This window comes from Ascaphus truei, chromosome 1 (assembly GCF_040206685.1).
Source record: "Ascaphus truei isolate aAscTru1 chromosome 1, aAscTru1.hap1, whole genome shotgun sequence".
NCBI lineage: Eukaryota > Metazoa > Chordata > Amphibia > Anura > Ascaphidae > Ascaphus > Ascaphus truei.
Genome location: NC_134483.1, coordinates 538,293,937 through 538,316,568, shown reverse-complemented (window position 1 = coordinate 538,316,568; position 22,632 = coordinate 538,293,937). Strand labels below are relative to the sequence as shown.

General features: G+C 47.8%; 1 protein-coding gene across 16 annotated transcripts in view; it reads right to left on the bottom strand.

Moving 5' to 3' along the window:
* The window catches only part of DYSF (dysferlin), a 406,918-nt gene that overhangs the window by 137,025 nt on the left and 247,261 nt on the right, over positions 1–22,632 (bottom strand). For 13 of the 16 annotated variants that reach the window (XM_075573113.1, XM_075573169.1, XM_075573215.1 and 10 more), the window contains 4 exons: positions 8,365–8,546; positions 7,382–7,522; positions 2,561–2,590; positions 1,248–1,274 (listed from right to left, as the gene is read on the bottom strand). In XM_075573113.1, coding sequence (XP_075429228.1) covers positions 1,248–1,274; positions 2,561–2,590; positions 7,382–7,522; positions 8,365–8,546 — 380 coding nt within the window. The remainder of the gene's footprint in view (positions 1–1,247; positions 1,275–2,560; positions 2,591–7,381; positions 7,523–8,364; positions 8,547–22,632) is intronic. The other 3 variants (XM_075573123.1, XM_075573141.1, XM_075573186.1) reach the window with 1 other exon arrangement.

Here is a 22,632-nt window from a genome sequence, read left to right as displayed (position 1 = left end):
AGCGCGGGGTTCATGCCCACTAGCTCGTACCTTTAGGATTACTGTGTCTCTTCATGGACCTCATATATTCCTTGAGATCTCACACTAACTTATTCTGTTAATATATACAACTATTCTCCTGTCCCTGTTAACGCGTGATAATATAGTGAGTGCATTCACACGTTGATCCAGCTCTTGAGCGCGTATACCAATACAAAATCTTTTCCCCATTGGTATAAGTGTACATTTGGTTTTATATTTGAGTGTACCTAGGGGGTTGTATTATATAGGGTTTCACTGGGAGGGCTCCCAAGTGCTGTTGGGGTATAGTTCTTGTATACCTGGTTCTCTGTGTTATATTAAACAGCTCACAGTGCTGCAACTCATTTATTTCCAAGTGGTTAATGGATGTAGTGGTCTACAAACGTGTTTTAGTATTTACTCAGATTTGCGGAGGAAGAAGTGGAGCACAGCAAACAACTTGGGGGCTAAACACTAGCAGGTAAGAGGTTAAAACATACTTTATTCCATGGTAGACATCATGGTGTCATGGCAGGTAGGATCTCTAACGCGTTTCGGGCGGTAGCCCTTTGTCAAAGAGTGTTTTACAGTCGCGTCTCTAACCGCTGATATAGGCGTCCCCCCGCTCCCAGCTGATGTATGACTCATCACCGCAGTGGCGTGAACTCGCCGGATCAATCTCATTGGCTGATGTAAATAACCAATGAGAGATGGGCTCTGAGTCATACATTCTCTGATCGGGGTTGCGTATAAACAAAGACATAACATAAAAATAACATCAGAAGTTATACAACAACAAAAAAAGATATATCAAATGAAAACAAAAAGCATATATAGCGTTTGTTATCAAAGATAAACTGTATAATAATAAACAAAGTTAAAAACAACGAACAAACCTAGGATGGAATATTGAGGAATATGACATGGATTAATATCTGACAAAATTTACTCACATTTGGACACAAGTGAGAGTGGTTTCTCTTTATTATTTTTGAGGCATTGTGACCACCTATCCATTGTGCCTGTAACCCAGATAGCATGAACGGCATATATAAACATATAAAATAGGCCCTCTGGCGTATATTTTCCATCGTACAGTCATGCCAATCATTAACCCTTTGGCTGCCAGATGGGCATTACCCCTTTGTGGCACAAGGCTTAAAAGCCATTGTCTGAATCATTCTACAATTACTGAGAATAACGATTATAACCCGAACACAAAAAACATAAGGATAAAGTATTCTCACCTCGCCTAGGATTCCTGAAATTTCCCCCTGTTTGGAGCAACAACAAAAAAAAAGAGGGAGTGAGAAAAACAGAGAAAATGAAAGTTGTGCTAATGTATGTAACAGTATTATAGCTTTATTTATACAGTATGGGCACCCACAGCTCTACTTAGCACTTTACAAGAAGGACAATAGGGAATTTATAATACAATAAGTGCAACAAATAAGATCAGACAATAGGAAAGAAATCCCTGCCCCGGAGAGCTTACAATCTAAGTGGTATGATTGGAGACATACAGAAACAGCAGGTGAGGGAGTAAGTGCAGTAGATGGCAGTGCTTGGTAACAGTGACTGTGGGTGTGGGACAGTGGCCATGAGTCCAGGCTATTGAAATGCTTCATTTAAGAGGTGAGTGTTAAGGTTTGTCTTGAAGGTGGGGAGAGAAGGAGACTGGTGTATACTGAGTGTGAGGGAGTTCCACGGGTACAGGGAGTGAGGAACCAATGGGGAAAATGTTAGAATTAAGCCTCTTTATTGACTAGTTGATATTTAAAAGATTTGCGCTTACCATGTTAAACTTCAAACCTTACTGTATCTGTGTGACGTTAAAACAAGTTAAAAAACATATGTTAAGCCATTTTCTACAACCGTAGAGAAAAGCAACTGCATTCTTGCCTGATCAGTTATTAAATTAGTTTTTTCCATTTTGCAAAACTCTCACGTAACCACTAATATGTTAATAAGCTATGTTCATGCTACTGTAAGTATTAGAGATGTGGGAAATGTTCGCAGAACTTTGCGGAATCCTTGGTTTTGGGCAAAACGTTTCGTATGCATTTTTCGTTGCTGCAAAATTTGCAACATCAATAAACCTAAAAAAAAAAGGCTTTTGCGGGAGCGAAGAGGGAGAGAGGAGGACAGGGTGAAAGAAGCATATACCTCCCAAAATAGTCATCGATAATACAAACTCGAGTCCTCAAGGGCCACCAACAGGTCAGATCTTTAGGATGTCCCTGCTTCAGCACAGGTGGTTCAATCAGTGGCTTGGTCAACAAAGCAGGAATATCCCGGCGACCTGACCTTTTGGAGGCCCTAGAGGACAGGCGTTGGCCACCCCTGGTGTAGACTCTATCTCCGCCTCTCGGTGTTGCCAAATTGCGCAGATTCCTGCAGCATTACGGACTAAGTTGATGATCTTCTTTTTTTTTTGTCCTATGTGGCTTGGCGAAAGATCTCCCGAAAACGGCAACGTATTCAAAGAACCTCAGAGTTGGGACAGTTTCGCACATCTCTACTAAGTATAATATCACAAACACTTTTGGATATTACACACCTCTAGTCCAGGGATGTGATGGACAGCTGGCTACAAAAGACAAAAATGAAGAAAATTTATTAAAGGCAGAAATATTCACACATGCTCATCAACTTGACTCAGCGTAACAGTCCTTTGTTACACAGTGCTTCATAATGAAGAATAGTATATGAACAGTGGGTATCTTTGAATCTGAACGTGACTTGACTAAGTTCACAAGAGTTAGAATAATGATCCCACAAGACTGTCCAATGCCTTACAAAGCAGCAGTCCCCACACTCAACATTTTCCCTTGATTTTCTGATCTCCCCATTGGTAGACTCACTAGATCAGCTGCTATGAACCTGACATTGTCAACATCATTTCAGAGTCAACCAATGAGGTCAATGTAACCAACTAATGAGGTCAATGTCACCAACCAATGATGACAATATCACCAACTAGTGAGGTCAATGTCACCAACCAATGAGGTTAATGTCACTGTGGTGTCTGCATTGCCCCACTGGCTGCCAAAGTCACTGCCCGTATTTGTTATGAGAGGTTCTCTTGGTGGTAAAAGCAGTTCACGTCTGCTCCGGGGTAGACCTGTTTCAGGTTAGTACCACGAGGCAACTCCTTCACTTAGAATAAAACAAGTGGAAACGCTGGGGATTGAGATAAAAGGGTTTTTTTTACATAGGAAGCATGTGCTCTACCCCCGAGCTGAAGATACTTTGCATGCCAGGTGCAGCATTGAGAGGCAGATGGAGGAGACGGTAAGCACTGGTATTATATCATTCTTTTTATACTTATTTTTAAGGGCGTGTGACAGGTTGAAGTCGTGTGCTGATCATTATTCCTGGGAAACATATCTCTGACTGCTGAGACAAGCAGTAAGAGGGTTAACCCAGCCAGAGCTACCTGGCAATCAGAGCTGAGTTAAGGCAGTTGTCAGGTAGCTGTATAAGGTGCCAGACCTCAGCAGGAAGTAGAGAGCTTTTTCCCAAACCAGGAAGTACGCTGGAGGCTCTACTCCCCCAGACAGAGGATTGCCACAAGCAATGACAAGCCTGCTGGACACAGCCCTGTCTAATAGGGACCAGCCTTCCAACCCTGCAGAGGAAACTAAAGCTGCTGTTGCAGTATCCAGAAGGGATTACATGGACTCTCTCTATGGACAAAACTCCCCAAAACACAGTTAAGAACTTTATATTTTTCCACTGCATAATCTTGTTTAACCTGGAAGTAGGCTAGCTACCCAGGAGATGGCTAGGGACATACTGTATAGTTAGTCTCCTAAGGGAGTAGAGTTTTATTTTATGTTTTTTTTCCGTAATGGGACAGTGTGCCTATGTTTATTTTGATTGTGGAAAATAAACCACTGAAGGTAAAAGCCTTACCCACTGTTTGGGAATCTTACTGACCCCATTGCGAGGCCATCCTGCCACAGGGAGGTTTACGAGTGATCTAACTAACAGAAAGGTGCTATACTCCCCAAAACATTACTGACCAAAACAAAGGCGCAAATACCAAGGAAGTGCTACTGTACATAAAAGCAAAGCAATCATTATCTAAAGCATAAAAGGTGGAAAAAAGGTTATATCAACAAAATATGCTTTTTTAAACTTATGACTTCCTTAACTCTTACGCTGCCAATGCAATGTGTTGCTGGCCCCATTGGCAGTTACGGGGTTAACTAAAAGGGCTATTGATTACATACACAAAGAATATTGGAAAGGATCTGCTACACATCTTGTTAGTTCTGCATGATGTCACAAAACAGGATTTCTACCTCCAGGGATTAAAAAATATGGGCCAAAAAGGTTAATAAAAATAATAAAACAATAATATCTCAGAGGGGCTGAAGGAGCGAGTCCGTGAGTAAAGACACTGACTCTGATAACAATGACACTGTCTGGAATGCAGCGGAGCCTGGTTCAAATCCCGGGGTCAGCTCCTTGTCACTGTGGGCAAGTCGCTTTTTCTCCCTGCGCCTCCAAAAATAAGATTGTAAGCTCGTTGGGGCAGCGGCTGTGTCTGCAAAAGTCTATGTAAAGCAGGGATAGCCAACTCCAGTCCTCAAGCGCTACCAACAGATCAGGTTTTCAGGATATCTCAGCTTCAGCACAGGTGGCTCAATCAGTGGCTCAGTTGAAGATCGGAAACCCTGACCTGTTGGTAGCTCTTGAGGACTGGAGTTGGCCACCCCTGATAGGCAGCGTTGGGTACCGTGAGTGATACGGTAAAGATTGTCTGGGATCCATTGGGTGAACTCAAATTGAGATTGAAACCTATGAGTAGCAGTCCCCACACAAAACGTCCCCCTCATCCTCTGGCCCCGACATGAACCTGCGGTCCTATGTAATAATCCCTGGAAGGTTTTCCAAGGAAAGGAATCAGATTGAATGTGGCTCTGTTATTTCAGAACTGTGCCCATGAGCAAATAAACATTTGCCCCTGCAGATTGAGGCATATAGGTGCACTTCCAACTATTTATTTATTTTAAACGTAGGTAGGAAGCAGGGGGGTGGTCTCCTGAGCAGAACCACGGTAATTTCAGCTCCGGGGACCCCCTGCTCCCCGAGATTCCGACCTCCGAAGGTGCTTCCAGTACCATGCTCTGCGGCACACGGCCAATAGGAAGTCGCCACATCATACGTATCGGCTTCCTATTGGCCCACGTGCAGCGGGATATTTCGGAACTAAGGGAGAACCCGCAGTATCTCGCGAGCACGGTTCTGCCAATGAAGACCACCTGCTTCCCACCTACCGTATGCTGAAAATAAGGGGCGTAGGGGCATTTCACTGGGAACGCTTCTAAGTTTATTCTGTGCCTAAGGGGTCCGTGTACTACAAGTCGCAAATTGAATTTTTGGTGTCAGTTTGCCACACAGCAATCTGAAATGTAATTGCGATTTTGTGCGTCTATGTAGTAACCTTATTTTTCTCAATGAGAGCTTTGCGCATCAAAAATAGTCAAGTACAGCTCCACCCCGTTATAACGCGATCCGTTACAACGCGAATCCGCTTATACCGCGATGCAAGCGTGGCTCCCAATTTTCGTATTTATGAATACTTTACAACACGATAATTGGTATCTTAAATACTTTATTGTACAATGCACACAATTGTACATTATTTCTAACGCGATCCGCTTGTGATTCTTTGGACCCCAAGCTCAGCGTTATAAGGGGGTTGAGCTGTATTACTATTCCTGTCAAATATTTTGGTGCGCTGAAATGGGACGCGCGTGGCACACGGACGGAAATAGTCTGTACCTAAAAACATTGTATCTGTGCGGCCAAAAACATAGCTGATCCTGTATCAAAGGGATCTTCCCGGGTTAAACTCGGCGTAAATCAAAAACAGTCTTTTTCTAGCGTTAGCGCAGAATTAAGTTACTATGTATCAACCAAAAATGTATTTGATGCAGCACGGATGTTACATTATTTAGGTGAATACAATGTGAATACAATGTGTTCTTTTGACAGTATGGGGCTGCTATAAATAATACTACACAAATAATTTATACTGTATTTACTAACCCTGGGCTACAATTATCCACATTTCCCACTAAATAAATAAAATATACAGGCATACCCCGCTTTAAGTACACTCACTTTAAGTACACTCGCGAGTAAGTACATATCGCCCAATAGGCAAACGCCAGCTCACGCATGCGCCTGTCATCACGTCCTGAACAGCAATACCGGCTCCCTACCTGTACCGAAGCTGTGCGCAAGCGGGGAGACTATAGAGCCTGTTACACATGCCTTATTTACATCAGTTATGCACGTATATAACGATTGCAGTACAGTACAGGCATCGATTAGTGGGGAAAAGGTAGTGCTTCACTTTAAGTACATTTTCGCTTTACATACATGCTCCGGTCCCATTGCGTACGTTAATGCGGGGTATGCCTGTATATATATATATGATATATTATATGCAATTGAATTTTAGCCCATAATAATTCACTTAAACTTGTTTGTGATAGCCTGGAAACACTGGATGGTTTGGTCCTGCTCAGCATTGCTTTACACTGCAGCATACTGCTCTCACTTGCAGCTACAGAGAACCTGCAGGTGCAGACCATTACTGAATTAACAAGGAGCTTCAAATATTATCCCGGTATATTTTCCCATATGGTTACATTTTTTATGTCTTCCTTCACCCTATATTTTGCATTTTTCCCTTGCACTGGCTCCCGTCCCTCCAACATTTCTTCAGCCAGTAGGCTGGCGGGAGCGGCCAAGAACAACATCTCCTGATAGCCAGCTGGCAAAAAAGTGCTCAGACACTGGGCAACCTCTCCCTCTCTCAGGAGATCAAATGTGTTAACCTACAGCATAGCTGGGGCCTTCTTTTATAAGGCCACTGACTTCAAATACACAAGTATCAAAGAATATGGAGCCGTCTTTGCTTGAAGAAGCCTGTTTGCTTTGTTAATATGGGCCATTACATTAAAACCCATTCTGGGAATAGTTGAATGCTTCCTGGCTGTAGACCAACCGTAGGTGGGTGGACATCTGCACAGTACCTCCATTGTCTTCAGCTGGTTGTTGGCTTTTCCACAGTTATCCATGGTGACTGGGTCTTTCCCATGCTTACATCCCCACTCTTCTAGCACAGAAATCATGTTGTAACTCGAATAGAAGGAGAGGGACCTGGATAATGTGCGGCTTCATACAAGATGGGAGGAACCACCTCGTACCCGGGGTGGCCCTCTCAGGGCACGCTACCAAGATTTGTCATGGTTATTATGCGGCCAATGATAAGTCACTACATGCGGAACGTTGCTATGTTATAAATCCTACAGACATTTCATGCAGTCGTCCAGAAAGAAAGATTGGGGCTTTTTACCTTTTCTCTCTGGATGAGCTCAAAGGCAGCAAGCAGCTCCCCGGCATTTTTATTCCCCATCATCACCGGGAACCAGGATAACCTGGGCGAGCGCTCCAAACTGGGCTTGCAAATACACCGTCCCATGTATTCATCAGCACCCTACAGAAACGCAATGGCAACAGAATTGATCGTAAGGAACAGCTGACAACAGATAAGGCCCCTTGGCTAAATAATCCACCTAGTTTGGTGTCATGTGTGCCTTTCCTGCTCATTCATTCCATTGCTCGCTCGTTCATTCCCTTGCTCGCTCGTTCCCTCGCTCGCTCATTCCCTTGCTCGCTCGCTTATTCCCTCGCTCGCTTGTTCATTCCCTCGCTCGCTCGTTCATTTCCTCACTCATTCATTCCCTCACTCGCTCGTTCATTCCCTCCCTCGCTTGTTTCCTCCCTCACTCCCTTACACCCTCATTCCCTTACTCGTTCATTCCCTTAATCCCTCATTCCCTTTCTCCCTAATTCCCTTTCTCCCTCATTCCCTTTCTCCCTCATTCCCTTTCTCCCTCATTCCCTTTCTCCCTCATTCCCTTTCTCCCTCATTCCCTTTCTCCCTCATTCCCTTTCTCCCTCATTCCCTTTCTCACTCATTTATTCATTCCCTTACTCGCTCATTTATTCATTCCCTTGCTCGCTCGCTCATTCCCTTGCTCGCTCGTTCCCTTCATTCCCTCATGCTGGATGCTACGTTTCACATGTCCTATAACTTGATCTATAATATGAAGAACTTTATTTTTGTTCATTGGGAGGTGTCACAACGTACAACAAATATTTGGGGGCATCACAATTCATATTCCTGGTTGGTTTATTAAAGATCATGGTAGAAATTCACCAGGAATCTAACCAGCTGCATTTTGGCATATTGTGCAGACCGCTGGTTTGAGTTTGACCATGAATTAGACAGAACAAGAAGTCATCACAAATAGTCCCTTGGATCGTATCACTCACATAGGTATCATGGTCATAGATTTCCACCACTATGTTAGGAGGGACTTCGGCAACGGTCACTGGGTCTCCAAAAATTTCAATTTCATAAAAGATGAGCGTCTGATCCCATGTTGGGTTTAATGTGCTTTTCATGACCACCGTCTTTTGGCTTTGATGGAGGAAGGAGACGATGGCGTAAGGATCTAGAATAAGAGAGAGACCAAGTGCACACAATGTTAAGATAGAAGAAGGTGGTGATCAGGGCAAATATTCCTAATACTTAAACATACAGACATACTCTGTCAGACCATAAAATCACTTAATGACTTCAAGTTAGCTTTATCATAAATACTGTACCAAGACGGAAAGCATCTGTTGTCTTAAACTGCGCGTGTGCGGAGGCGCATGCGCGAGCGGTGGTGCATGGATGCTTGAAGTCTGAGCTCCAGCCCGCCGGCGCAAATAATGAAATAAATACAGACTTTACCGGCAGTATTTCTAGCAGCAAACGCAGCCTCCGTTGTCTGAACATCAGGGGATGTCGCTGGCCACAAGGAGGGGCAGCAGAATATCATCGGTCGCAAGCTATTTCCATAAGACCCAGCACAAATCACCGGCAACAATGGCAACGGGCGGGAAAGGCAAAGACAGACCCCCCCCCCCCCCCGCAAAGGGCATAGATATTGGTGAAGCTGACACGGACACCGAAGTGGAAGCTGGCAGACCACCCTCAGGGTCTGGAGACCAGGAATGGGCCAGAGTCAAGGACATAAAAGCCCTCTATGGGGAAATGTGGAAGTTCTTGAAATCAGAACTCTGGGCCCTACGGAAGGACCTGGACGCCCTGGGGGAACGGACTAACACTTTGGAAGTGAGATCAGATGAGACGGTCACTGACTTACACAAAACACAAGCAGAGGTGGCCTCCCTTACGACCCAAGTAAGAGACTTAGGAGACAAACTAGAAGACTCTAACAACAGAGATCGAAGAAACAACCTCCGCATAAGGGGGGTACCAGAGGCGGTTACAGACCCAGAGGATTTTGTAGCACGCTGGATGGAACATCTAATTCCAGATAGCACAGAGCTGGATAGGCACCTGTATAGGTGCCATAGGGTCCTCCGTTCGCGTGCTCAGCCCGGTGACCCTCCCAGGGACATTATTGTCAGGTTTCACTATTTTAAAACGAAGGAATCCCTGGCCAGACTCACCAGGAACCAGAAATTTGTCGAGTTTGACGAAGTACAATTTCAAGTATTCCACGATATCGCTCCAACCACGCTGGCCAAGAGGAAAAGTCTGGGTCCCATTACAAAAATATTACGTGACAACAATATAAAGTACCGTTGGCTGTTCCCCTTCGCATTACCTGTAATAAAGAACGGGTCTGCACATACCTTGCGTTGGCCTGAAGATGGGGACTCATTCCTACGCAAATTGGGCCTGGGGCAGTCCCCGACGTCTCCACGGGCTTCCCCCCGCACCTCACCGGCGAGGAGGGATGTCCCGCCAACCTCCTGGAGCAAAGTCGGCGCAGTGTCTGCTTCCTCTGATCCCCCGAAGTAATCCACGACTACCAAGCCACAACAGACATCCACCATCCACACAGGATTCTGCAGGGCGAAACCACCTTCCCCGACCCACCACGATCCGATCCAGATGACATCGCTCAAGCACCATCGTTCGATTTCAGCCGCAGGGACTCCCAGGTGATCCGACTGAAATTCTGAAGCGGCGGCCATCTTACCCTCACGCGGAGCGGGAGTCTCCGAGAAGCGCGGGACCACAAGCCACACCTCCGAACTGCTCGAAGTACACCCTCAAAATGGCGGCACAGCTCCCCCTTCCGGTTCCTCCCCCCCACTTCCGGCGCCCCATGATGACATGCATTGCGCGGATAGGCCAGAAGTGATTCTGATCCAGCGCGGTGGGGGCTATAGAGGAAGGGGGACACTAAGACGTGCAAAGGCCCAACAGGCGGCTATATTAAAGTAGCGGCACACACACACGACAAAGGCTGAGGCAGAGTTGATTACAGGCCTTGAAGCCGCTTTAGTTCAGGGGAGGGGGGGGGAGATAAGTTAGGCGGACAGGCCTAACCAATATGGCCCTGAGGCCCATTGGGAGGAGTCGTTCTGCCAGAAATACAAAGCCAGAATTACTCATCAGTGGCCCTCCCCTCAAGTGTCCCCAATTAAGCTCGGGAGCGTCTTACACAGCAGGGGCTGAATTATCAAGGTTAGATGACTGACTTTAAAGATTTGAGGGTTGTTCGAGAGTCAGACTGGGGGGGGGGGAGTTAAGGGACGAGGGTGAGCTATAGAGTAGATGTGGAAATAGGTATAATTGTAAAGGCATAGGAGAAGTTCACTTCTTTTAAGGGATAGATCCATTTAAGCTGGATAAGTGAGTGTAAGCTAGATAGGTGCACACATTCTCACAAGTCTTCTCAGATCCCTGCCTTAAAAGTACTGCTCATATAGTCTGAGTTTGGGGGCGCTAATGTAAATCCATATGTTTCCCTTTAGCTACCAGTAACAGTTAAGAAGTTACAAATTCATGTTTTCTCTGTTACGATCAGTTAAGAAATTAAGGACAAAGTTTTTGCCGGTGCAAGTTTAAATGCTCTGTTATGCCGGTTTAAGTCAATGTTTGTTGTTTAAGGAAGCGCCGGCGGGGTTTACCCCCTCCCCCCCCCCCCGCTGCAGGTGTCTCCACCTCCGACCCATACCTTTGAGATGGGTTGTGCTCCAGTCCCAGGGAGGCGTGTCTCTAGAGGCACAGATCAGTCCAGTAACTTGGATGATCATGCTGGCCTCACCTATGGGCACATGGACCCCACAGGGGCTGCCCCAGTTGGGATCCTATTGAGTTATTGTTTAAATGCAAAGAGAATTATTGTGATCAAGCTGAACTTGTTGTCTTTCTGTTTTCTGTTTGTTATTTGTCTCACCACCCTACCCTCATGTATTCCCCCCCCCCACCCTTCCGCTCCTTCCCCGCCCCGCCCCCCACCCTGGCGGAGTGGAGAATAGCCCTCGAAGATCCTTGTGGAACCTTCAGCGTTACCAGACCTAGCTATTCATCAGGCGGATCTCTCATCCCTTGGAGCGGGGTAAGACCGTCGCACACGACTAGCACTTCACAACTATTATGGTTAAATGGCACTTAATATCGTCTCTCATAATGTGAAAGGCTTTAATAGCCCCGTCAAACGCAAGCTAGCATTCGCAGAATATAAAAAATGGTGCGCCGATATTCTGATGCTGCAAGAGACACACTTCAGTGATAAATGTTCCCCCCGCTTCATGGATAGGCAATACTCTCAATTTTACCTCTCCTCGGCCCCTGAAAAGAAGAAGGGGATTGCAATCCTCTTTCACAATAACACCCCTTTTGTTATTAAAACAGTGAAGAGGGATGGAAGGGGCCGTTTCCTTATCCTGACAGGGTACATACATGAGCAACCTATCACCTTAGCAGCCATATATGCCCCATGCGAACAAGATGCAAAATTCTTTGACACCTTCTTTCATTCCCTCAACACTATGGCACAAGGACACATAATTGTAGCAGGGGACTTTAATATAGCTCTCCAACCCGCACTGGATAGATCTAGTGCCCCTAGAGAGAATAATAAGAGAGTACTGTCCTCTTTGAATTCAGGGCTTAAGAAAAATCATCTGTCTGATATATGGAGAGAGTTGCACCCACTGGAGAGGGATTACACATTCTACTCCCACCCCCACAATTCATACAGCAGAATCTACTACTTCTTCATATCTAGTAGACTGGTCTCGTTGGTCGCCCGGGCGGAAATCCATGATATTTCATGGTCCGACCATGCACCTACTGAGCTTAGGTGTAACCAAATTAAACACGACAGACTCGGAGCAAACTGGAAACTAAACGAATCCCTTATAAAAATCCCAGATATTTGCGATCACATAGGCCAGGAAATTCGCCAATTCTTTGAAATCAATACAGGCTCTGTGGAATCCCAGATAGTTCTCTGGGAGGCGCATAAAGCGACCCTCAGAGGCACATTAATTAGCATTGCCGCGAGGCGTAAACGGGAAAGAGACACCAAAATTATCTCCCTTCAATCCAAATTACATTCCCTCTCCGAGAGCCACAAAAAAAGGCCAGATCCACAAGTTTTAAAAGACCTGAAAGACACCAAAATCGAGTTAAACATGCTTCTGACTTCCAGAGCCGACAACTCCTTATGTTGGTCTAAGAGGAAACTTTACGAAAAGGCTAACAGGCCGGACACGATGCTAGCTCGACTGCTTCGAAATAGACAGGCCAATTACAATATTCAGGCAATCCGGTTAAAATCGGGCTCCACATCGGCTAACCCCAAAATTATAGTAGACGAATTCGGTAAATTCTATGAATCCCTGTACAATGGAGAAAAAGTGGCACATACACCCAAAACGAACAAGGCCCTAAGGCATTTCCTGGCAAACTCGAATCTAGCAAGACTTACTGAGGAAGACAGAGAGAGGTTGGGCGCGGACTTTACTGTGGAGGAACTAGCTTCGGTCATTAAAGAACTAAAGCCGTCAAAGGCACCCGGCCCAGACGGTTTTTCAGGATTATATTATAAAAAATTTAGCAAAATACTGATCCCTAAGCTGCTCCGCATGTATAACACAATACTAGCAGGAGCCCCTGTCCCCGGCGAGATGCTTCGGGCGTCTATATCATTAATTCACAAATCAGGCAAAGATCCGCTAGACTGCAAAAATTATAGACCAATTTCCCTGATAAACACGGATATTAAAATATACGCCAAACTACTGGCCAATAGACTAAGTCAGATCCTGCCCAGACTAATACATTCAGATCAAGTCGGGTTTATTAAAGGTAGACAAGCAGCGGATAACACCCGGCGAATTATTGATCCGATTGAATTGGCTAACAGAGGAAAATCACAAAATATGATGTTAAGTGTGGACGCTGAAAAAGCGTTTGACAGGATTGACTGGACATACTTGAAATCCGCCCAATTCCAAATTAAAAGTGGCACAAGACAGGGGTGCCCGTTACCCCCCTCCTGTTCGCCCTATGTGTAGAACCCTTAGCAGCACAGATCCGAAGCTGTACGGACATAGTTGGTATAGACATTAAATCACAATCCCACAAGGCAGCCTTATACGCCGACGATATCATTTTATTACTCTCTGCCAAATCTCTTCAACCTGCTAGATAAATTCTCAGAAATTTCTGGATTCAAAATAAACCAGTCTAAATCAGAGGCCCTCAACATCAGCCTTCCCAAGGCGATGGAAAAACTACTTAAGCTAAATTTCAACTTTAACTGGAAGCAAACCCAGATTAAATACTTGGGAGTCCATATTACCAGAGATATCAAAGACCTATACCAGGCAAATTACCCCCACCCCCCTTAATTCGATCTCTCAAAGTTGACATCCTGAAATGGTCGTCCCAAAGAATCTCATGGATAGGCAGGATACAAAGCATAAAAATGAATCTTCTCCCCCCGCATCCTGTACCTATTCCAAACCCTTCCGGTGCCACGTGGACTGAAAGATTTACTCTCGCTTCAGTCTGACATCTCCAAATGTATTTGGAAGGGCAAAAAAACGATAGTAAATAAGTCAATTATGAAGCGACCCTCTACTGAGGGAGGCCTGGCGGTGCCCTGCCTGTTATCCTATTATAAAGCGGCACAATTAAGCCAAATTACCCAATGGCATCCCAACCACTCTTCGAAGAGGTGGGTGGACCTGGAGAGGGCGATTTGCTCCCCAGTTGAACTGAATGCACTAATCTGGCTCCCCAAAAAGGCACGTTTAGGTGCCACCATGCTGCTTTCCTCTACCAACTCGTTAGCAATATGGAATACCTCGAAGCACAGGCACCTTCTCACCACTAAAAATTCTCTGATGTCTCCCCTTTGGGGGAACACCGACTTTGCTCCAGGCCTGCCGCAAGGAAGTTTCTCTCTGTGCAAAAAAATGAGGCTATTTACGCCTCAAGGATCTGGGGGGCGACAATGATAAGGTTAAATCATTTGAGCATATCAGATCTGAAAAGAATATCCCGCACTCCGAATTTTTTAAATACCTTCAGATCTGTGCATTCTATAATAAATCCGCCCCCTACCCAGCATTGACTAACTTTGAAAAGCTCTGTCTGGCAGATACTGACCCGTCGGAACTCACATCGCAGTTATACGGAGAAGTAGTGGGTTCTGTAGACCCAGGAAAAAATCACCCGAGTTATAGATCTCAGTGGGAGTCTGACCTCGGAGAGGCCCTAGAAGACGTAGACTGGAACGATATATATCTAGCGACGGCCAAAAGCTCAATATGCACCACACTAAAGGAGAATGCATATAAGGTCCTAATGAGACGGTACCACACCCCACTAAAATTATCAAGGTATGTGCCAGGACTCTCCCCGCTGTGCCCTAGACAGTGTGGAGAGTCGGCCGACCTCTTGCATATTCTGTGGTCTTGCCCGCGAATCACCACATTATGGGAAGAAATTAGAGATTGGACTCAGAGGATCTTGGGCCTCCCAATTCCCCTGGACCCGTGGCTGCTTCTTCTAAATAGACCATTGGAGGGTTTGCCAAAAGCCAACAATAAATTAATCGGGCACATTGCCATGGCTACGCGGTGTGAGATTGCAGCAATATGGAAACGCAATGAGATCCCATCCATCCCCAAAATTCGGAACAGGATTTGGTATGTCTGCCAGATGGAAAAATTAACAAGCCTGGTTAATGACACTGGCATCAACTATCTAAAAATCTGGGTACCCTGGTTGGCCCAGACAGATATCCCCGGGGTGGAGCGTGCCACAATTTGGCAATAATAGTTCTAAGTGCATTCTCCTCTAGTGAGCCTAGTGTATGCCTCGATCCAACAATGAGATAGCAGATAAGTTATACCGCTGAGTTTCCAAAAAGACATCAGAAATCTAGGAGACAAGATTGTACTCCGGCAACAGAGCTCTAAAGATCTCATCGGTACGAGGAGATCCCCCCCGCCCCCCTTCTTCTCTTTCACGCAGGTCCTCCAAACCTTCCATCTCCCCAACCCCCCCCCCCCCCATACAACCTCCCCCCTCTCCCTTAAGTATGTCCTGTCTGTTGGAGTTTAGCAAGAAATTTCAAGTTACCATGACGTCATCCGTTGTCTTTGTTCGTCCTGTTATATGTTATCCTACCTTTAACACCAGCACAATGTTCTATTGGTATGGCTCAATTGATCCACATGCTCATCACGTATTATATTGTGTATATTATATTGTGTCGTACTATATTGCTGTACCTGAAATTTACACGTGCAAGTTACAAAAAAAAAAAAACTGCACGTGTGCAAAACATCTGTTATTGGAAAAGTGGATAAATAATGACTTCTGTTTCATCTCAAAGTACGGAGCTAATTACGGGGCCTGGAAAGTCCATGAATAATACTTAGATCGTTGTGGGATAAACAACTTCTTTTAAAGAAAATAAATACTCCGAGGATTGAAACATTGTTTTCTCTGGTGGCTTCTAAATGTAAAAACAATCCACATTCGGTTGACAATGGCGTAAACCGCATTCACTGGGGCTTAAGTCTGTTAGCTGCGGTGGCATCTGGCAATATCGCATGGAAATCCCCATTGACGTGAAAGGGGGTCTCCGTAGGATGGCGCTGCAACAGCGCTATCGCAGCTTACAGAATAAGACCCATTGATTACTGTGTCATTTCATAAAAGCGAGAAGCATATTCCTCACCAGCTTTGGCATTTCTGTCTCAATATATTTTCTTGGCTATCACCTTGTGTGTAAGTGCGTGTGGTTATTGTATCCCCTGGGAAATAATAGCTTACCTTGCCTTGATGTGTGTGTATTATACATGTAACGGTATTTCTGGCCCGGCCTGACCCACCCAATCTCACATTGGCCCCTGTGGTCTAACCGGACCCCATTACAGTGTGATATGCCTGATGGTGCACCTGTTGGCTACAGGACTCCTGAGTCTCCCGCATGATGGTGTGTGGGGAGGACCCGTCAGACAGGCAGCTGAGGTAGTGTGCTGAGTCTCACCTAGTTCCAGTGCAGCGCCTCCACCTCACCAGGGTCCCTGCGTCCGCAAGGGGATGATCCTGGCGAGGAACTCCTCCGTGGTGCTCCTCTCTGTACACTCATTCCAGATAGATACACGAGAGGGTTTCTGGCTGAACTCATCTTTATTGACACGGCAGGGCAGCTGCCCTCCACAAGGAGTATCTTCAGCCGCTCATCTCGCCAGTGCTCCCTTTAGTTAGGTATGTCACCTAGATCAGGGATTCACTATTCCCGCAGGAATCACTGTCCTGTGCCAGGTCCCTGGACACAGCCTCCCATGGAGTTACTATAACATAACTGACACTCTGATAGAACTTGAACTCCTTCCTCAGCTCTGACAAGAACTGGAACTCTTCCTCAACTGAACTTGAACTAGACAGCAACTCAGGTCGAACTTTCCAGCAACTCCACAGGAACACAGTGCTGTGCCTTATGTAAGCTTCTGAGGCTGACACACCTCTGACATCACTAACCATGGAGTCAGAGCATGTGACCAGTCCCAGCCATACACAGAGCACCCCACCAGGGTGTGAGGGAAAACCTCCATGATTACTGCTGGCATGCCCACACTTACCAGGCCTTACTGCCAGCAGGAGAGATGACTGTAGGCATTTTACATGACCGCTACATACAGTATGGCTAAGGCCCTACTGCATGCGCCTGCAGGGTCGCCTTGCTTGCCGGCGGCGTGTGCAAGTCACTGCACCGCGATCTGCGGTCTGCAGATAACTTTTTTGGCGCGGGGGGGGCGGGTTGTGTCCAAAACAGATCGGGGGCGCGGCCATGACAGGGGGGGTGGCCAAAACACAGAGCCCCATTGATTCTGGGCACAGCAGCTGCCTGCATGCAAGTCCCCAGCACGCAGCACGAGCAGCAGTGGGCAGGGGCAGCCTGCGAAATGGGCACCAGAGGGGGGGGGGGGGGGAGAGAGGGAGAGTTATGCACGGCTCCCATCACAGACTTCCCTCTCAAGCCGGCTACCTCCCATAACTCCTTCCCTCCTCCCTCCCGTAGCTCCCCCCCCTCCTCCCTGCCGTAGCTCCTCCCCTCCTTCCCTCCTCATTGGCTCACCCGCGTACCACGTGACGCGTCAGTGCTTCTGATCACCAGAGCCTTGTAGCTCCGGCCGGCTGATGCGTCACAGTGAGCCACGTCGGAAGGAGGCAGAGGGGACCACCAGACTGGAGGCAAGGGGCTGGTGGCTCGAGCGCACGCAAGCGCGGGCGCCGCCGACCGCAGCGGGTCCTCAGCCTAAGAGTATGCGCGCTCTCCATACGGCATATCCTACAATACATGTCAATGTGGTGATATCACTGCTAATGCCTTCACAACACATTGTACTGAATTTGTATCGTGGTGTATTATAAATAATAATAAGAAGTCAAAGGTAAAAATAGATCGATAGTCATAATTAATAGCAAGAGCATTATCATTTCTGTGATTCTTTTTTTCCCCAAACAGTAGGGGTCTATTCTAGTAACTCCGAAATGTGACTTAACTTGCCTAACGTGCACTTTACTAGTGTACTGGTAAACACTGCTATTCTGGAAGCCCTTATCGCATGTCCAAATCGCGTGGAAACGGGGTTTTTTTTTAGAAGCGGTGTCCCCTCCTGCTCTGACAATTCAAGCGGTTTGTCAAAAAAAAAGTGAGAAACGCGCAATTCTCGGAGCTCCGTAATGCAAATTGCTCCTAAAACACTCGCGTTATTTTACCACCACCTAAAGCGTGGCGAGATTGGTAATGCGCGTTATATATCTACAGTCTGAAATATGGGTTTCATTGAGACAGCAACACCCATACAGTAAGTCATAAGTCAGACTGGTGATGGAGTTAGCCGCACCTCTGGTCATCCCGCTTCTAAAGTGCAGTTTGGCTGTGACACCGGGCGGGATGGCTGTGACACCGGGCGGGATGGCTGTTACACCGGGCGGGTTGGCTGTTACACCGGGCGGATTGGCTGTGACACCGGGCGGATTGGCTGTTACACCGGGCGGATTGGCTGTGACACCGGGCGGATTGGCTGTTACACCGGGCGGATTGGCTGTTACACCGGGCGGGTTGGCTGTGACACCGGGCGGATTGGCTGTTACACCGGGCGGGATGGCTGTGACACCGGGCGGGTTGGCTGTTACACCGGGCGGATTGGCTGTTACACCGGGCGGGTTGGCTGTTACACCGGGCGGATTGGCTGTTACACCGGGCGGGTTGGCTGTTACACCGGGCGGATTGGCTGTTACACCGGGCGGGTTGGCTGTTACACCGGGCGGGTTGGCTGTTACACCGGGCGGGTTGGCTGTGACACCGGGCGGATTGGCTGTTACACCGGGCGGATTGGCTGTTACACCGGGCGGATTGGCTGTGACACCGGGCGGGTTGGCTGTGACACCGGGCGGATTGGCTGTGACACCGGGCGGATTGGCTGTGACACCGGGCGGATTGGCTGTGACACCGGGTGGATTGGCTGTGACACCGGGCGGATTGGCTGTTACACCGGGCGGATTGGCTGTTACACTGGGCGGATTGGCTGTTACACCGGGCGGATTGGCTGTGACACCGGGCGGGTTGGCTGTTACACCGGGCGGATTGGCTGTTACACCGGGCGGCTTGGCTGTGACACCGGGCGGATTGGTTGTGACACCGGGCGGGTTGTCCCTTTTTTTAGAAGCGGTTTAGAAGAAGCGGTTTGCAATGAAGGGTTTTTTCTCACATTTTATCCCGCTCCTTCTGAACCTGCCACACCGCGCGTCGCTGAGGCGCGCTGAGGCTCGGGGAAAGCGGGTGCTTTTCCTGGCCTTGCGGTTGCTTACCGCACGCGCCGTCAGCGGGCCTGCAGGGGGCGGGCCGGGGGCGGGCGCGTCACTGGCCGGGGGCGGGCTGGGGGCGGGCCAGTGACGTCACGGAGCTGGTTCGCCCTCATTGGGCGAACCGCTCACGTGACCGGCCTGTCTCGCCGGCAAGCGGGGAACTTTAAATTCCCCTAAGACCAGCGCTTACGCAAGCGCGCGGAAGCGCAGGTGAGCCCCTACTAAAGCCGCTCTAATTGCGGCTGTAGGGACTCAGTGCTGAGCGGGAGCGCGCGTCAGCACGCTTCCGCCAGCAAGCAACTAACATGGCCGAGGCCTTAGGCCGTGCTTATAGTGCTGGTGACGGCGCCCCAAAAACAAATGCATTGTCGCCATCGTGTGCACTAATAGTAAGCGCGACGGCGACGGGGCGACGCGATTTTTGGTAGCCGTAATTATTTGATTTTTCAGGGGCTGTCGCATCATGTGACAGCCCCTGAACCAATCAGGAGCCTGGTCGTCCGCGATGCCGCCGCGAAGCGAAATACAACTTTCGCTTGCGGCGACGGCTGACGTCACGCGTTGCGTCGCCGGCACTATAGGCGCGGCCTAAGAATGACTGAAGCGCTTTTGCTGATGTTGTAGGTTAGATCGGGGGTGCTCAAGCCCCTGCAACAGGTCAGGTTTTCAGGATATTATTCAGCACAGGTGGCTCAACCAGTCCCAGCTTCAGCACAGGAGGATCAATCAGTCCCAGCTTCAGCACAGGTGACGCAATCAGTCCCAGCTTCAGCACAGGTGGCTCAATCAGTCCCAGCTTCAGCACAGGTGGCTCAATCAGTACCAGCTTCAGCACAGCTGGCTCAATCAGTACCAGCTTCAGCACAGGTGGCTCAATCAGTCCCAGCTTCTGCACAGGTGGTTCAATCAGTCCCAGCTTCAGCACAGGTGGCTCAATCAGTACCAGCTTCAGCACAGGTGGCTCAATCAGTACCAGCTTCAGCACAGGTGGCTCAATCAGTACCAGCTTCAGCACAGGTGGCTCAATCAGTACCAGCTTCAGCACAGGTGGCTCAATCAGTACCAGCTTCAGCACAGGTGGCTCAATCAGTACCAGCTTCAGCACAGGTGGCTCAATCACCACCTGTGCTGAAGATGGGGTATCCTGAAAACTTGACCTGTTTGGGGGGGGCTTGAGGACTGGAGTTGAGCCCCTTGGGTTAGATCACAGAACTGAGCACAGCGCTGTACCAAGGTAAGGCGTCTTTTGCCTGCGAAGAACTCTTCTGTCGGACCGCTCAACGCTTACGTTCTGCAGCGATATTTCCTTCTCCTTCCGTGCACCCCAAAACTGGAACAACCTACCAGAGACTCTCATATCCACCACCAGTTTAAGTTCTTTCAAATCTAAGGCTGTCTCACATTTTAATCTGGTCTGTAACTGTTTCTTACGCTCATAATATATATTTTCTTTAACTGTGCACGCAATGTCTTGTATATAATGTATACCTTGTTCATTTATGTAACTGTATTTGTAACCATGTATTATTTGTTTTACTCTGTGCCCAGGACATACTTGAAAACGAGAGGTAACTCTCAATGTATTTCTTCCTGGTAAAATATTTTATAAATAAATAAATATTAAAGCGCTACTAACCATACGGTGACCTCTAGACCCGGACAATGGTTATTGTGTGTAGCTGGATAATGATCAGTCATTGAATTTATCAGACCTCAAACAAGACTATCCGTTCGCGATCAATAACCCTTTTCTTTCAGATAATGACGTTTCTCGCACGAAGTACGGGTCATAGAGAATAAAACTAAATACAGTCACGTAACATACTATGTCAACTTCTTTTTAAGTCGGCAAACTGAATTCCCCCCCAAAAAATGTTATTTTTATGATGGGTGACAGCATATTATTCTTTGTGAACGGGTCGCACTTTGTAAAAAAAAAAAAAAAAAAAAAAAATCTATTTCCACCAAGATCACGATTCCGCATTGTAGCACTTTATGGGTGTTGGACTTGGCTTGAATCGCCTCCAGAAACTCCCCAGCCGGCCAATCACGCGTGGTGACATCACCATTAAAACAGCGAAGCCATTGTTGAGCGTTTCTTTAAGAAATAATTATCAGTCTGCCAGCGGAGAAATTTACCGAAACAATGACATGTATGCTGGAAGTGTCGGGGAAACACCTAGAATACCCGCTGGAGGTTACAATGTGCCGGGAGGCTCTTTATTCCCCGGACCTGACACTTATTACCCTGCTTAATAGTTATGGTGTATTAAAGCAGCAGTTCTGACTCCTCCTTTTTTTTTAATTTTATTTTACTATATGCAGCATGTGAGTAGCTTTAATGAGACATAATTACCTGAGCTGCCCATCGATCCGTTCTCCTGTGATCGATCGGCGAATATCTTCCTCCCAGGGCTATCGAAATGGCCGACTGTGCTGCAGTCTGTAAAATGCTACAGCTGGGAAGTCACATTGTGTTACTAAGTGTCACACGTTGCTTTCAGCTCAGCAAAACACAGTTTGCTGTGGGGAACACTGCAACAGTTCAGTTTGTGATACTTTGTTGCCAAAGGGCAGAGCTCCACAAAGTCTGTCAGAGCTTATTTGAAAAGAGGAAGTGTTGTGACTTTCTAAATGGTTGCTATAGCTGCTGAAGGATACATTATTAAAACTCATTAAAAATAAAAAGGCATGAGTTGGAAAAAAATATTTTAAAAGTATTATCCACTACTGCAGCGGTGCGCAAACTGGGTGGCGCGCCTCCCGGGGGGGGGGCATGGGATTAAATATGGGGGGAGCGCGGTTGCAGAGCCCCCGCGCTTTTCCCCAGGCATGTAAATGAAATGCCGGGGGAGGCGCGAGGCCTCTGCAACGTCACTTACCTGCTCCCAGCCGGCTCTTCCCTCACGCGTCGCCATGACAACGCGGCGGCGGCAACGCGTCACATGCCGTCGTGACGTCATATGATGCGTGGAGCTCCCTGCGGCCCACCCTACACGGGGTCTCCCTGCGGCCCACACCCCACACGGGGTCTCCCTGCGGCCCACACCCGACACCCCACACGGGGTCTCCCTGCGGCCCACACCCCACACGGGTCTCCCTGCGGCCCACACCCCCACGGGGTCTCCCTGCGGCCCAACCCACACGGGGTCTCCCTGCGGCCCACACCCCACACGGTGTCTCCCTGCGGCCCACACCCCACACCCCACACGGGGTCTCCCTGCGGCCCACACCCCACACGGGGTCTCCCTGCGGCCCACACCCCACACGGGGTCTCCCTGCGGCCCACACCCCACACGGGGTCTCCCTGCGGCCCACACCCCACACGGGGTCTCCCTGCGGCCCACACCCCATGAATCCCTGCCATGTAGAGCTTACAATCTATG